General features: G+C 42.9%; 1 protein-coding gene across 1 annotated transcript in view; it reads left to right on the top strand.

The window, feature by feature from the left end:
- Window positions 1–16,173, top strand: part of SLC26A5 (solute carrier family 26 member 5) — a 395,647-nt gene that overhangs the window by 312,981 nt on the left and 66,493 nt on the right. Inside the window, exon 12 of the mRNA XM_078679017.1 lies at window positions 1,863–1,958. Within this exon, the coding sequence (XP_078535143.1) occupies window positions 1,863–1,958 (96 nt within the window). The remainder of the gene's footprint in view (window positions 1–1,862; window positions 1,959–16,173) is intronic.

Genomic DNA, 16,173 nt, shown 5'->3' with positions numbered 1-16,173 from the left:
GCTTTGAAATTGCGATTATTTTCTAATGGGACCATACATGATCCTGAACTCATCCATTTTTTGATGATTCTAACTCTGAGTAATCAAACATGCAGTCCTATCATGGACAAAAGCACTTTAAGCATATCAAGTCTGCAGGGAAAAAGCATAGGATGGACAGCATCTTAGCCTGCCAACAAATACTGCTAAAATGCCATATCAATATGCTGGAAATTTGCCCTATCGGCCACGTCACCCTGGATTTTATGCTGAACCCTATTTTGTTGGCCATAAAACTCTGCATAATGTATTCCTGCTACCCAGCAATTAAGTGCTTTTGCTCTCCCTTTTAGCATGTTGAAATTATTGTACACCTGATTGGCATATTTAAATTGCCAATAAGTCCCTTGTATGTGTACTTGGTCCTGTAAGTTAAATGTCACTAGTGGGCTGCAGTACCCATTATTCCACCCACTGCAGTGATCCAGCAAACCAGTCTCCAGGCCTACCATTGTAGTCTGGCTGTGCAGTTTTACACTGCTAATTTGACCTGTTAAAATAAACTGCTTTTGACAGGTCAAAACCTTCCTTTTAATTATTAATACCTCACCCCTAAGTAGGGATGATCGCCTATAAGGTATGGTGCATGGTATTTACAAGAAGGACATGTAAATGTTTACTGTTCTACATGTCATTACTATGAAAAAGCTCCCAAAATCGTTTTCACTGTAGCATGCCTGGTTGCTCTATAGGAAAACACTGGGTTACATTATTACAACTAGTAATGCTAATTTCGATTCGGAAGTAGCTAGAAAAATAATTTAGGGACTCTTATTAATAGTTATTCAAAGTCCAATATAATGGCAAAATCATATTTTGTAACCCTATTAAGGAGAAGGTACTTTTAGAAAGTTACCTTTTCTCTGCCTGAAATCTCAGGAAGCTAATCTGCATTTTAGTCTTCCACTTCTGCTGGCCAGTAATTAGCATTTGCATAGGTGTGAATGACATGTGAACTTGCGCCCACAACAGGGACAAAGGGCATTTCGTGTGGGACGGTATTGTTGTGCCCTGACAGGATGCCTGTCGACTGTGCCCAGGAACTTGATTAACTTCAAAGACATTTACCTTGTTCCAGGCAGATGCAGCTAAAACTCGGGCCTGAGTGTTAGCTGCATCCTGCAGGCCTGCACCCTTCGTTTGTTCCCTCAGTACTTAATACAGGTGCCCCTAATAGAAAAGTAATTCCAGAAAGTTACCATCTGCTCATTATACCCTCTGCAAACACATGTTTATTATCCCAATTCCCACAGAGCCCATGTACCTTCCTCCTCCCTATAGTGTGACTGGTTACCTGTCTCCTCCATTTCCCAGTCCCAATGGCACAACACAAATAACTTTTTCACCGGAAAAAAAACTATTGTCATGTTATTACATGTGTTTGATTAAAGATAACATTCAGTTACACAAATAACTGGTCTTAAATTGTGAAAGCAAATTGGATACTCTTTAAGTAGCATCTCCCTTCAAGAAAAACGTATTATTTAATTTGTGCCCAATTTAACAAAAATATAGTTCTTTCAAAATGCAAACAGATACATTAAGAGTTCTAGTAGCTGTTCTAGACTGCAGGTGATGTTGTGATACAGGGGTTCCTTGGTGTCATATCGTTTTCAAAAAATTGACTCTGCAAAGAAGCTGAATAATGTAACAGGTCAAGATTAGTTCATCTCCATTATTGTTTATGAGTAGAATCCATATTCATTAGAATTGTTCAAAGAGTTTTAAAAAAAGCATCCTAAGAGAATAGAGATAACATGGTGCAATGATTTTGAAGCTTACCATATTCTAAGGCTCTTTCAGACCTTCCCTCTTTTTTCCAGACAGTGTTAGCTGCCATTGTGATGGTGAATTTAAAGGGCATGTTTAAGCAGCTTGCAGATGTGTCACATTTATGGAAAACAAGCAGGATTGAACTGGTAAGTGCCTGGCAGATGCAATGCACATTTCTACAACATAATCACCATTTGTTTGTGAATTTCAAATAGCCAGCTCGGTCTTCAGCTTTTGTCTCACCTTCTGCACTGTTACATTGTTTTACATAGACATTTAAAATATGTTATCATGTTTGCCCCTTATAAACTCCTCTATGAGAATACCATGGATCAACTGTCCTTCCTATGAAGAAATATTTATTTCATCCTTGTTTTGCCTGTATGTCTCCTTGACCACACACTTCCATTGCAGGTTCTCTGGTCTCCATTCTCCCTGAACATCCTCTCTGACATTCACCCTCCTTCCACAGCCTCCTTGACCTGCCCTCTACTGCAGCACCCTTCTTAATCTGCCCCACTTTCACTATGGACTGCTTGGCCTTCCTCTTTCTTTCTGCAGTCTCCAGGGCTTGTCCCTTCCGAGTACCTCCCCTTAGACTGCTCCACTTCCACTACAGCTAACTTTGTCTGTCTCTCGTTCCCCACTTCCCTAAAGCAGGGACCGACCACAACCTCCTTTGCTTGTCCCATCCATCTACAGTTTTCTTAACCTGTCACCATCCTACTACAGTTTTTTTTAAAGAATATTTATGATTTATTTTAAGGCAGGCTCATCACAACTTCACATTTTGTGATATGTTGCCACTATTTCCCCAGATATTTAAACTAAGAGCTTAACTAAGATCCTGAACTGTGGCTAGGCTTAATTTAATTGATATCCAGAGAAGAAGCCAAATGCTGAGGCAATTGTGGTAATCCGGACACCATCTACATACTTCAGAACCTTTGAAGCTCTTCTAGACAATAATACTAGTGGTATGTGTGTTGCCCTTTCAAAAGATAGTAAAAGAAAACTCCATATAACGAGCATATAGAAAATAGAGAGCAACCTTGACAGGTGCCACTGAAGATGTCAAATGGGTCACAGGGGTAGCTACTGATTGTCAATGAAGCTCCAGTGGATCAAAAAAGTGCTGGAACCAGCCTATAAACTGTGTTGGGAATCACAGATGCTGTACCATTGCCCAGAGAAATGGCTACTTCACCCGATGAAGTGGCTTTTCGGTTTCTGAGGCAATCGGTGCTTTTGAAAATTTCGAAGTCTTAGTTCAATCAACTGGGGCAGCTCCAAAATGTTTATGGCTTAGACTGTCCCTCCCTGTAATGAACCTGTATTGCCATGATGATACTAATCCTGCGATAACAGTTCCAAATCTATTAGCACCTCGCCTGGCACAGAACTTATTATCTGCAAAAAGCAGCGAGCAGGGATGATATGTACCTAATGCAATAATGAATGTAACTTTTTTCAAGAAGTCCATAATCTGTGCCCATTCCCAAGATGAAGGGATAGAGGCTCCGAACATTATGCCTTAAAAAGGAGATTGAAGGACAAGCAGTAGAGACACCTTGAAAACTATGATTATCTCTGTTGGTAGAGCACCAGTATGCACCACTGCCTTGACACTAGGAACACACCTAATGGCATCTGAAAGGTTCTCAGAAGTCACTTGAGCTGATAGGCTGACAATATAGTCAGTAGACACTGATGGCAAACAAATCAGATCTAGATATTGCTTGGACATGAGGACATTACATCTTTCTTGCTGTTTTGCGGCAAATAGCTGCGGATCATACAGGGCAAAGGACTCTGTAATCTTAGTTGTGCTGCTTTTTCCAAAAATTTCCTTTTCTTTCTGAATATCTTGTCAGGTATTACTGTCGCATGCTAGAGCAGCTAAAGCTAGGACTGTTTTGTCACCAAATATAAATGTATAGTATTTTGATGACTGAAATTGTTGAGCAATATGCGTTGAGCCCGAATACTCCTCAGGATTTTGTGTACATTATTTTGAGAAAAGTGTCTTGCTTGCACTAGAGCAGCATGTCGTTTCTCTGTGTCAGCTATTTGCATATGCAGCATCTATTCATTGTTAGAGCACGTTTTCTGCCATGAAAGCTATTGTTTGGTATGTCCAGGCATTATGCCCTTCTGTCACGTACAGTGGGCCTGAGAAGGTATATAAATGATTTAAAAAAATACATTGATGGTTTTTTTTTAGACTTGGGGATATATGGAGCCTCCGAAAGCACATAGCATTTAGAGGACCATGAAAAATATTAATGTCTATAAATTCCAAAATTCCGCGAGATTCCCGCCAGTTGTCTTCTCACTAAGTAGTTGGTGCACTAGTATTGGGAACTTACATGTGAAAAAATGAAGATACGCCTGATCAACTGGGGGCCTTCATCTCCATGTAGCTTTTGAATCCAGTCCATCTGTCTGTCAAGGCAGTCATAATCCATCAAACTCTCTTCGTTCTTATATGGTATCCTTTTACAGTGCCAAAAATATAGTTCAACTTGCATGTTAAAACAAGCAGATCAATAAATATGTATAATTTAAGCATCAAATGTTGAAAAATATCTGGAGTATTGGTTTTAGGCATACATAGGGAGCTTAGCTAGAACTGGAAAATCCCTATTTTATTATGGGCCAACACCTGTCAACCTCCGCAATCTGAAATGCAGGAAATAATCCTCAGTTTTGTATCAAATATAAGAATTGCTATACCTTTAGGAGGAGGGGGGTGGCTACATTGTTCCAGAAAATGGGTTTGCTCCCATTTGGGAGAATATATGATTATCTATATTATAGGGTGTTCTCGCTTGCTTGAGCCAGGTAATACTTTAGTGTGCAAGCAAAGCTTTCACACAAGCTTATTTTGAGCGAGCATTTAACAACTTTACATTGTGTTATTATTCTTGCCAGATTATCCATAGAAAAGAGTGAGGACAAAAGGAGAAAAAAATAAGGAAAGAGAAGCAAGTTTTTAGGTCTCGCGACCTATCAATGCGCGCAAGCGCATTGAGCGGAGCGAGAATTCATGTCCTGAAAATCCTCGTGAAACCAAGGGCTTCTTGCGCTGCGGTTTTCTTTAAGTTCACGTGAATCACGTGACAAAACAAGCACGCGCATCAGCCTCCCTCCCTCCTAATTGCATTTTTTTTTAACGGCCGCACAGCACATCAAAGGGCTTCTCCCAGCGTGTGCTGTGCGGCTTCTCCTCCCCAAATTATTCATGGCTGGCCGGTGGCCGGCCGTACTTTCAGTTTCTCCCGCCCCCATCCGGCTTCCCTTTGGCCTCTCTCCAAGCGCATTCCCGCCCCCCCACCAGGCTCTCCCGCCCCCATCCGGCTTCCCTCCGGCCTCTCTCCAGATAACTCAGTCGAACGACCTCAAGTAATTTTGCATCAGAAGTTAAGTGGTAGAAATTATATAGCACGCGTTCTGTGGCCGGCCGTACTTTGTTTCCCGGCCCACATTTGCCAGCTTCTTGCCTCCTTCTCTAGCTTTCGCTCTCAGCCCACCTCCCACCCCTTCTGACGCTCGCTCTCTTCCTCCTGTCGCCTCTCTCTCCTCTGGCACTGTCCTCTCTCGCCCCATACTTAAGCCTGACATACCAAGAGGTAATGGGGGTGTGGGGGGCTGAAAAGAGACTGGAGCAAAAATACTACCAGAACCCAGAGCCGGACACGCGCCTAGAAACAGAGGACTGCAAACATGGCACGTCATCCCGCACACGCTTCTCGACCATGGGATTTACCTCGCGCGCCATCTGCAACGTCTGTAAATAATGTGCCAACATTCTTGTTCAGCGTTTTACACCCATCTCTGCACTTATTTCCTGACAAAAGTTAAGCAGAAGTCCTACCCTGTGAGTAGTGAGAGAAACAAGCCGTAAACCTAGTTCGGGAACCATGTTTTGAAAGCACGGATGCCAAGTAAGGTTCACAAAGGTCACTTTTTTTTTGCTTTGTGCGCTGTCGTGTGAGGGGAGGGTTCGCTGTAAGCCGCATTAAGGAGCTTTGCTTGTCTGCAGGAAGGCAGGGCGTTGGCGATGTGTCCTGCTGCAGCTCTTTACATGGTGGATACGTATCAGGTCATTGTTCCAAGAAAAACAGCCTCGCTGCTATGTTTACCAAAGCGCTCACTCCAAGTGCTCAGCTCTGAAAAGTGCACGGCAGCCTGTCCTGCGCGGCTCCTCTCAGCACGACCAGTCAGCACGCCCACCCTCTCCTCCATCCAGCCAGAAATACAATGCAGATGCGTCCCACTCCAACTCAAACCCGGAAAAACGAATCTACAAAGTGACCGCAAACTATAAAAGAAACACCGCAGCTTTGCTCCTAAAAGGCCCGCAGGAGCCAAGCGTCCCTTCTGCCTCGTGCAGGAACAGAACTATTCTTTACAGTGGAAAGGTGCCATTTAACAAGGCCAGGCTAAGACTGAGCAAATGTGCAATGTAAACAACAAATAAAAACACGCCCTGTTAGTGGAGCCCTGCAGATGGATTAACAACTGCATGTGGAAACCAGTGAACCGGTTTAAAACACCAAGTGCAGCACTTAGGACAATCGAGGCTTGGGGGCGGGGATGAGGGGTGACATTCACTCTCTGACATGCAGTTTGCTCATTAACGAATGAGAGCACATAACTATGCCCGAACTCTTAACTCTGGGGACTGGGTATAAATGCCTGTCATAACGCCAGCGGTCCTGATCTGTCTCTTGGGGACAGGTATTTTCCAAGGGAGGTACTGTCGCTCCTGTGAGTGCAGAGTGCGCACGCCTGTGAGGCGCGAGCAGTGACATAGATAGATACTCAAACTCAACAAGCATTGGCATAGCCAATAGGTCTCGCTTTTGGGCCCTTCTAAGTATTTAGTTATGGACCACAATGTCCTTGGTGCAACAACATAAACTGTTGTGGGGCTAAAAACTTATAAGGTCCCAAAAGCGAGACCTATTGGCTATGCCAATGCTTGTTTTTTTTATAATGTATTAAAAACTATGCTCTTTTATCCTTGATGGCCCTCGTGCATGCCCCTGTTCTCCCCAGGCCGTTCTTCACCCAAGTGGCTTCTCTTCTGCCCCACTGCATACACCTCTGCACGCCCATGATTGCTTCTCTCTCTTTCCCTTCCCCCCAGCACCCCTCATGCCAGGTGGGGAATTGTGCTATCAGCAGCCCAAGCTCCTCACTCCCTTCTCCTGCAAACTCGAAAGTAGAACAAGGCATTGGAGGCTATAAGTGGCTCCAATGTCTCACCTCCCACAAAAAAGAGAATATGCTAAACCATCTTGGGGCTCGAGTTCTTGATCTCAGGTATATTGTAGTCATGTACATAATTGCACCGTGGTATCCCTGTAAGGACTACAGCTGGAGCCTTATCAATAGGGACGGGCCTGTGTAGCAACCCTTGAATCCCCTTGGCCAATGACCTTCTCCTATTTGCCTGTCTTTGTATATGTTATAGATATACAACTAAGACGTTGCCTGATTTCAGAGGCCTGTGTCCCTGCAAAACCACTCCATCCCGAACTTGGAATTGAGCCATCCCCACAAAATGGTTATGGCAATTCCTGCTTCCCCATTTTACTCTGGTAATCCCTCACAGCGTCCTATACATTTCCTTTAAACTGGAAGCACTCTCAACCTAATTCGTTTTCATTAAAAGCCGTCTGGTCTCATCAACCGCAGGAAATAAATGAAAGCAGCCACACCAGTTTACTTTCAGATTGTTTAAAGACACTTTAGTGGCAGACACCCCAATCTGTTTAAATGTATTAAGCAAGGATCGCATCCCATTTTGTCTCATTGCAATGTCTATGCCTAAGCCTGGAAAATAAAGTAAGTAAATCCAGTTAATGGTTCGAATCTTCTGCACTCATTCACAGTAGTCAGGATTATTTCCTTCAGAAGTAGAAGGTCTTGTAAAAAATATTGTGGTATGTAACTTGCCTCCCTGTTATGGAAGGGGGCAGCAGAACCTTTGGGAAGCCGTGATTGTAAGGAGATCTGGGATTGACTTACTGTGCTAGGGGACATCTGCTCTTCTAAGTAATTTAGTCGTAGTTCCTCCACCTTGGGTCTTGTTGTCAGTTCGCGCTGCCACCTTTGGAATCCGAAATAAACAAAGATAAACCGGTTGGTATCTGTTCTCCAGATCTTTGCATTTGTCCAGGGCTTTACTTCTGCTGCTTCAAACCACTGTCCTGAATAGGGAATCCTCCAGGGCCATAACTCTGTTCCTTACCACTACAAACTTTGGTAGGTGCCCACATTTTCCAAGTCTGACATTTTACATGGTTTGCTATCTTCCTGAATATGTATGTCTCGTTATAGAAATTACTTTTTGAAGAATAGCTTTTAGTAAGTCCTCAGCTGTTCCAGGGTTAGGGGTGGGCGAAACTGGCAAAATTTGACTGCGTACTTTTGCAGAGATAGAAAAAAAGGTCCACGAGATCCTGCGGAGTTCCGCCAACAGGTGGAAAATATGCAGATCATGCTGTAATTTAGCGACGTCACGCTGTAATTTAGTGACAGTAGTGCGAGCAGCTCAGAAAAATCAGCACGACTGGCACCATGCGCTACGTATGAGTGCGTGGCCGTTCGAGCTGATTTCACTGCTGCTTAAGTACGAAATCTACTCAAACGGCGGCAAATCTACTTGAGAAGCAGCTACTGTGACTGCCAGTGACCGCTGGTGTTAGAAAATCACATTTGGAGACGCCAAAATCTCATTTGTGATCGCCACCTCTCATTTCTGGAGCCCCATGGGAAACAAATTACGCCACAGGGCGATTGGCGGAATTGTGCCCGAACTCTGCGTTACAATAGCAATGCGCAATCGCCAAATTCCAGCAATTCAGCTAGCTGAATGAAAAATTCCACCCACCCCTATTTAGAATCAGCCTTTGGCATTATTAATGTTGATGCCCATTTTGCATGTTTTAAAGATGCAGCTGAAATTGAGAGCTTTGGTTTAGGATTTAGGTGGCGTAATATAGGTTAGAGGTTTGCTGATTTTCTTGAAACTGTTCAATTGGATAGTTAATTCTTTCAGACATAATTGAGTGCCTCTCCTGAGGCTCTTTCCCTCTCTCCCTGTTTGTTGATAAAGCACGGGAAAGGCTGACATAGACTGAAACTGTTAATGTCTAGGTCTGGCACTCATTTTATCACCTTAGTGTTGGGACTTTGTTTAAATTGCCCTTGTTCTATACCAGAAGTCTGATCAGGCCTTTTAAATCGGGGCTGTTCAAAAACCTATGTGTCATTTCGACGCTCCCTACCATTGGTCTCTTGAACGCCCGACTTTTATAGCCATTGTCATTCGTTCTAGTCCCTAAAGAGAGCAGAGATATTGGGGAGATCAATGAGGACACTGAGTTATCAGCCTTCCCCAATGAACATTTCTTTCTCCACCTCTGCATTCTGTGACCCACTTTAATCCCGTTAATCACCGATAGGGCCAGGAGTTTGTTAGTCCTCCTTCCCCTTTTTCTTTGTTTTCCCTGAACGGTGTTAAGGCTGAAGGTAGGCTGTGGACTTTTGCTCAGGCGACACCTCATGCACCATGGATTTCTTGGCTACACCTTATTTCCTGAATTGCTTACTTATCCATGGTTGCTGAGAGAGACCTCCTGGTGTGGCCTCGTGTTTCAGTCAGTCAAAATATCTTTATTCGGCTTAATGACAGCCATAAAAGAACAAATAAAACATTATTTAACAATGGTATACATGATAAAATGTCAACCGACCTTATTAAAACCCAGGGATTCATTTTCCAACAATAGTACGGAGTCGGACTGCAGAGGAGATATACTTATAGACCATAAGACAAGTGAATTCATTGTTTAAAAGGAGTAGATGGCATAATGCAGGGTGACACCTTATAATGTTTAAAAATCTTAGTAATGGTTTTAAAAAGGTGCATCTCGGATTAAGATACAATTTACAAAAGAACATAAAGTGCAAAGTGCTCTGTGCAGAAGTTGAGTTACATGGACACAAGTCTAATTTGGCATCACAGTAAACATCACATGGGTACAAAACCAACAGATGAGCAATGCCCATCCTAATACCCATCCCAAACCTAATCAGATAAAACATTTGTACTCAATTAAAATAGAAAGAGAGACATGATTCAATTTGTGGGGAGTTAATTAATGATGAATGCTCAACAACCCATTTTTTGGCCATCTCTTGACTATCTCTTACTTGCTTCAAGAATGAAAGAAGGTCGCTTTTAAGCTTAGCCTTAGAAATTGAGGATATCTTTCCAGGACTACCAAAACAATCCTGCAATCCCAGTTTTTCCAATTGATCTTGCACATAAGAGAGCCAAGGAATTTTTTTAGCATGGTCCAATTTCAAGCAATCTAACATTTAGGATCCAATCTGTCTCCCTTTTTAAAGATTGGAACTATTATGACTGATCTCCATGACTCCAGAGGCCACGTAGCATCTTAATATGTTTGTTAGTAATGGTTGCCACAGATGGATATTTGCTCAAAATAAATCTGCAGGTATACCATCCGGTCCAGGGACCTTGTTCTTTACATTCTGTGAAAGTGCCCTATTTACCTTGTCTAGAGTTGGGGGTTCCTGGGGAGAAGCCATGTGTTAAAAACGTGCACCACATTGTGTCTCAGTGCTATTACTGTAGAGACCAGCAAAGTGTTTTACCCACATTTCAGGCATAATTGTTCCATCGATGTTACCATTTTTTGTGTCACCAAACTACTCGTCGCTGACAGTTTTCCAAAAGTGTTTGGGATCTTTACTCTAGGATGCCAGGTGTAATTGGCCCTATGCTTCTTGCCTGATCTCCATTTTGCATTTCTCCAGCGCACGCTTATAATCTATGAGCGTCTGTTGCACTCCTACTTTATCTCGTGGTTTAATATTCAAATCTTGACTAATTTGTTATGTAGTTGTGAGCATTCCTTGTTAAACCAACTTTTGTTTTTTTGTATCCTATTTGGGTGGTTCTTAGTTAGAAGTACCTTTGTTGTCTCAGTTATTGCCTTGTATGATTTAATCATGGATAGGACGCTTAAACTTTCTTCCAAACCATCCAGTACTTGCACAAGGTTGCTCTTTATAATCGCCTCCAACACAAAGTCTGGGTTGACAGTAGACCACTTCCGAGTTAACCCCTGATTTTTGGTTCCTTGCCCTCTTCCCACATATGTTACCACGTCAGAATTTAGAAGCTCAATACCATCTAAGGTTAAAAAGAGTGACAATTTTGACAGTAGAAAATTCAAAATGTCCCTGCCCGTATTGTGCTCACAGTGGTAACCACCTGCTGTGTCCCTTGCTAAATAGTGACATGCCTCATGTTTAGACAGTGTGCACAATTTACAAATAAAATAGTGATATTTGCGCTATTAAAATTGTTATGATAAAAGTTAATAACCACAAGGGTCACATTTATCTTAAACAAAATATTAATAATCTGGAAATGCGGAGATTCCAACCGCATTTTCCTAACTCTGGCATTTAATGTTGTAGCGATCAGAGTTAATAAACCTCCCTTGTCATGACCGCCCACAGATGGTCTAGCCGGTGTGTGAACAGAATAAAAGTCAGAATAAAAGTAATTTATGTGAGCTATTTCACACATCCAGGTTTCCTGTAAGCAAACTATGCTAAATTTACTAACAAACTCTGCTCAGTCTTTCATGCCTAGTTTGTTTGGCAAACCCACTACATTCCAGAAAAGACTGCCATGAGTAATTATGCTGGTGTAGGGGGTGTCTTTACTCTCTACACAACCAGTATCTATTACCCCATTGTCTACTGTTATCATGTTTATTGGTGCATTAAGGTTCAGAGCACCAGTTGGTATAACAACAGGACAAACTGGCAAAGAGTCAGATATATACTACAATTAGGTAGATTAACAGGGTTAAGCCCTATTGGGTATGCCGGGTCTAATAAACAATCCTGGTGGGGTTGACCAGAATCATTTAAAGTGTTAGTGATAAAAAAGTGTCCTCGTGTTTGCCAAAGCACCCCCTGCCTTTGGCCTCCACGGAGTTGTTACCCAAATTAAATATTTCACTGTCAGGGGGCACGCTTTTTTTTTTCCTAGTTGCCAATAGTCCTTCCAGCAGCAAAAGCGGGCAAAGAATGAATTAAATGGCAAGTTTCTTGAAGGGACTTTTTTCGGAGAAGACGTTGGCGTTCAAACATTATCACAAATTAGGGTTTGAAAAAGTGGGTGTGCCTTTGGCCTTCTCTGACTCACCTTTTCGATGGCCTCCTATAAACTTGACTCAGTCACTCTGTCACAATAATCGACACTGGCTCTCAATCTTTGGGTTCTTCAGATTCAAAGTGTTACCATATTCCAAGTGGCATGAATGTTGCAAAGATTACGGGTTTTCGAGAGAATCTAGCAATAACTCTAATTGCCCCATCCCCCCCCCCCGCCTCCCCTCCCCCACCGTCCCTGTACCTTTGCATTGCTATCTGGAAATGGTCATATCAAATTACAAAACTGGTTTAAGAATAAGACTTAGGCAAAAAGCTGTGAAAATCTTACTAGTGCGAAGTGAGTAAACTATTTGCAGACAATGGCCACAAAGAACAACACTTTAAAGAAAATTAAGAGGAGATTTGTGACAGCGGGCTTGGCCACCAGCACTTCTCCTTGAATTCCCTCAATAAGGACAATAATGAACATTTCTCTACATCTGTGCCTAACTGTGACACTTTCCCTTGTGCAGTGTTATCCACACAGAGGCTTGTACAAAGATGGAGTTGAAAGGCCGTACCAATGGAAAAAACACAACCTAGCAACCAGAATGGAAAGCTCAGTGGAATGTGCCACTGAAACCGATGTTCTGCTTACAAGTCCATGATTAAACAAGTATTGGCAAGTCTTACCGGTTTAGTTTTACTGTACTAATGTATGCAGCATTAGCACATTAGCCCAAGAAACCCAGAAGTCATCCATCAGGAGTGGGCAGATAGTGTAACCGGTGTACAGTAGTCCTCATGTGGCTCAATGCAAGTACTTGAGTGGAGCTGGAAGGGAATACACTCAAGTAGCTAATAGCATTAGCTAATAGAGGAATATGCCACTGGGCTGAGACAATATGTGACTGACAAAATCTCAAGTGAGTGGCTGAAAGAGGCTAGTCGAAGAAAGCCAATGGTTCAAAGGGGCGGAACCAAAGCAAATTCTGTGGGGCTCATTTATGAGACCTTGCAACACTTTTGTGCCGCCGTGAGCAAAATGCGCCATGTTGCCCCCTATTTACAAAGTGACGCATCTAGGCAGATGCATCACTTTGTGAACCACTACGCCACATTATACTTGCATCAAGTATAATGTATGCAGGTTGTGCGTTCCCCCGCACTTCTAGGACACTACTGCGTCAATATCTTACGCCTGCCTCATGGCAGGCATAAGACTGATGCAGACTCTTTGACATGGGGCTTGCCCCATGTGAAAGTAACATTGCTGGAGTTGCGTCACGCTTCCGACACAACTCCAGCAATGCATCAGTTTTGGGCCAACAGATACATCAGTAATACAGACGTATCTGTCATTCTTGTGACATGATGCGTCGTACAGTAAATAGGACGCATCCATCATGTCGCAAGGAGGGCGCACTGAGAAGTGAAGCATCGCTATTTTCACGCAGCAATGCATCACGTCTCATAAATAAGGCCCTATGTATATTGTTATCAATAGATCTGTGTGACAGCAGAGCTGTCAAAACCCAGACCTAAAATGCACAATGAGCTACAGAAAGTGAAACACCGTCTTGCAGACTAACCATAACACTAATGCATGCATTTATAAATGTCTGTAAAAAAAATAAACAGAATTAAAGCTACCCACAAGGAAAAAGTGTCAAATTGGTAGTAGAGAGTGTACAGACTAGTATCACATCTAAAGGGCTGTGCTAATCACCTTCACCCTATGTATTCTTGCTACCAAACACGTATATATATGACCCTACAGACACACAAGCATTACCAAGGGCTAAAGCCATGCATATGCTTTCATGTCTTTGATGAGGTTGCTCACTTGCAGCAACACAATCTTATTAAATATGAGGATCCTGCATGTCTGACAGATGAAATTGATGTCATGGCAGGTGAATCACTAGCCTGCCAAACTTCCCCCCTAATTACTATGTTCATGCATTATCCCTACTGGAAGTCACTGCATCACTTTTATTGGCATCGGCTTTAGTGTGAGGGACACGTTATTGATGAGCACAGATGACCAGTGCAAACACATGAACTTGTTTAAAGCGGTAGGTATTCCGGTTTAGCACTGATGACCATTCATGGTGAATGTACGCTTACATCATGTCAGGAGCATCAGCTCATGAGACCAAGAGTGAAGGCTGTCATCAGGACACAGAGGACAGTTCACTTGTTTTGGAAGAATGTTAGTAACATATGCAACTTACTGGCTTTTAAGGCATCCAACAGCAGTTGCTACCATCAACTACTTAGCACATACATACATTTGACAGACCACCTCCTGACCACAAACCTCCACAAAACAAAGTCATCCTCTGGTTGCAATGGAAACATTTGGAAAGACTACCAGGACTACGGAAAGATGCTTTAATGCCAAACTGATGGCATATGGTGCTCTATACAACTACTAAATAACAGTTACAATAACTAGACGTGGGTTCTAGGTATGCTTCCATGCAGAGATATCTACACATATACATCACCATTGCTGTTGGCCTCATTCCATTCAAGGCAGCTTTGATGTGACATTCACTATCTGAGGCCCTTGAGACTTTGACAGGGTAATTGTCCCTTGGGCAAGCTGACAGTGGTACATACCCCACTGCATCTGCATCTTCTAGCTTGTCTACTGGAATATGTAGATGCAGGTTAGGAAACCATGAGCTTTCCCTCACACACAGCACACATGCAGCAAAGTAATCTCTGCCTTTGCTGATATTTGTGTTCTGCTCTCCTCATGTTCCCACAGACTGCCACACTGGTGAAGCTGTTTGGGAGCGGTTAGTCTTGTGGATTGTAGCTGATGCGAGGATCCAGAACTCAAAAGGAGCAGATGGATTTTCAAGCCCAGCACCTTCAGCTGTGGATAGGCATGTGAGTGACCCTGAACATCGAATGTCTCCTCTCATGCAGCGGACACCTAGTAATAGCACCGCTGAGAACAGCTGTGAAAAGGAGTATCTGCATTGCAGCTTTAGCCGGGATCGCCCAGGGTCTACCCAATGCCTTCACCTCCTCACAGACTTGCACCAGAGCGATAAGTCCACATCAGTAGGTCATCCGGACTCGCACACAATGCTGGGGCTAACTCGGTACACCTGTGCATTGCAGAAGAAAAGGTACTAGCTCATCGTGCAAAGTTAGGATGCGTTGGTGGCGCTTCGAAGAAACATTCAAGAGCTGCAGCATACAGAGTTTGAAGCAAGCCTGAGAGGATAAATCGTAGTGATTTAAAGCACACGTGGTCATTATTATTATTGTTTTTAATATGTATCTTTTGCAGAGCACATAACCAATCATGGCTAGAGTCTCTCGATGCTTGATTATGAAAACAAAGGGGACAAGAGGAACTAGATGTAATTATCTGGACAATGTACTGGGTGAAGAGCCAGGTTTCAAGGGCTTTTCGAAATTTAAATAGATTTTGTTCTTTCTTTGGGGTACTGGTAAGGAGTTCCACATGCGAGGGCCCTGAAAGCAATAAGCTCTGCCTCCCCAATGCTGTAGACTGAAGTATGGGGCTGTAAAGAGAGGGAGTTGGCAGACCTTAATTCTCGTGCCAAGTGGTACTTGGTGAGTTTTTTATCCAGGGTATGTGGGGAAGGAGGAGTAGTAGGTGTTATGCATTATGCATTCCGTTTGAAATGGGTCAATTTTTTGACTGGTAGCTAGTGCAGAAACTCTTGGCAACCAGAAACATATTCATTTGTTTTTGGATTGAAAGTAATCCATATGGTGGCACCGAGGGAGGCTAAGGTATGAGGAATTGCAAACGTCGAACCGTGACAAGAACAAATTATTAGCCAGTGCAACTTTATAGGGTATAGAAAGGAAAGGAAAGATTTTATTTATGGTTCTTGGTTGGAAGAGACCATTTTTGTGCCACCGTTGAGGTCTGTGGGTTTAAAGAAAATTTTGAGTATAGGATACATCCTAATTTGCTGGTCACTTTTACTAGGTTGTGAGGGTGGCCTAACGTTGTGGGCCACAGAGATTGATCACATTTATTGATTTGGTTATAAGTGGGGGCTTCCCTTTTACCAGGGTTTAATTTTAGGCTCAGCAAGAAAATAACCCATGTATGGGCATGCCCTTGGCCACCTAGACTTTTACATC

The sequence above is a fragment of the Lissotriton helveticus genome, chromosome 1_1 (assembly GCF_964261635.1).
Source record: "Lissotriton helveticus chromosome 1_1, aLisHel1.1, whole genome shotgun sequence".
Taxonomy (NCBI): Eukaryota; Metazoa; Chordata; class Amphibia; order Caudata; family Salamandridae; genus Lissotriton; species Lissotriton helveticus.
This window is presented reverse-complemented; position numbering and strand designations above follow the sequence as displayed.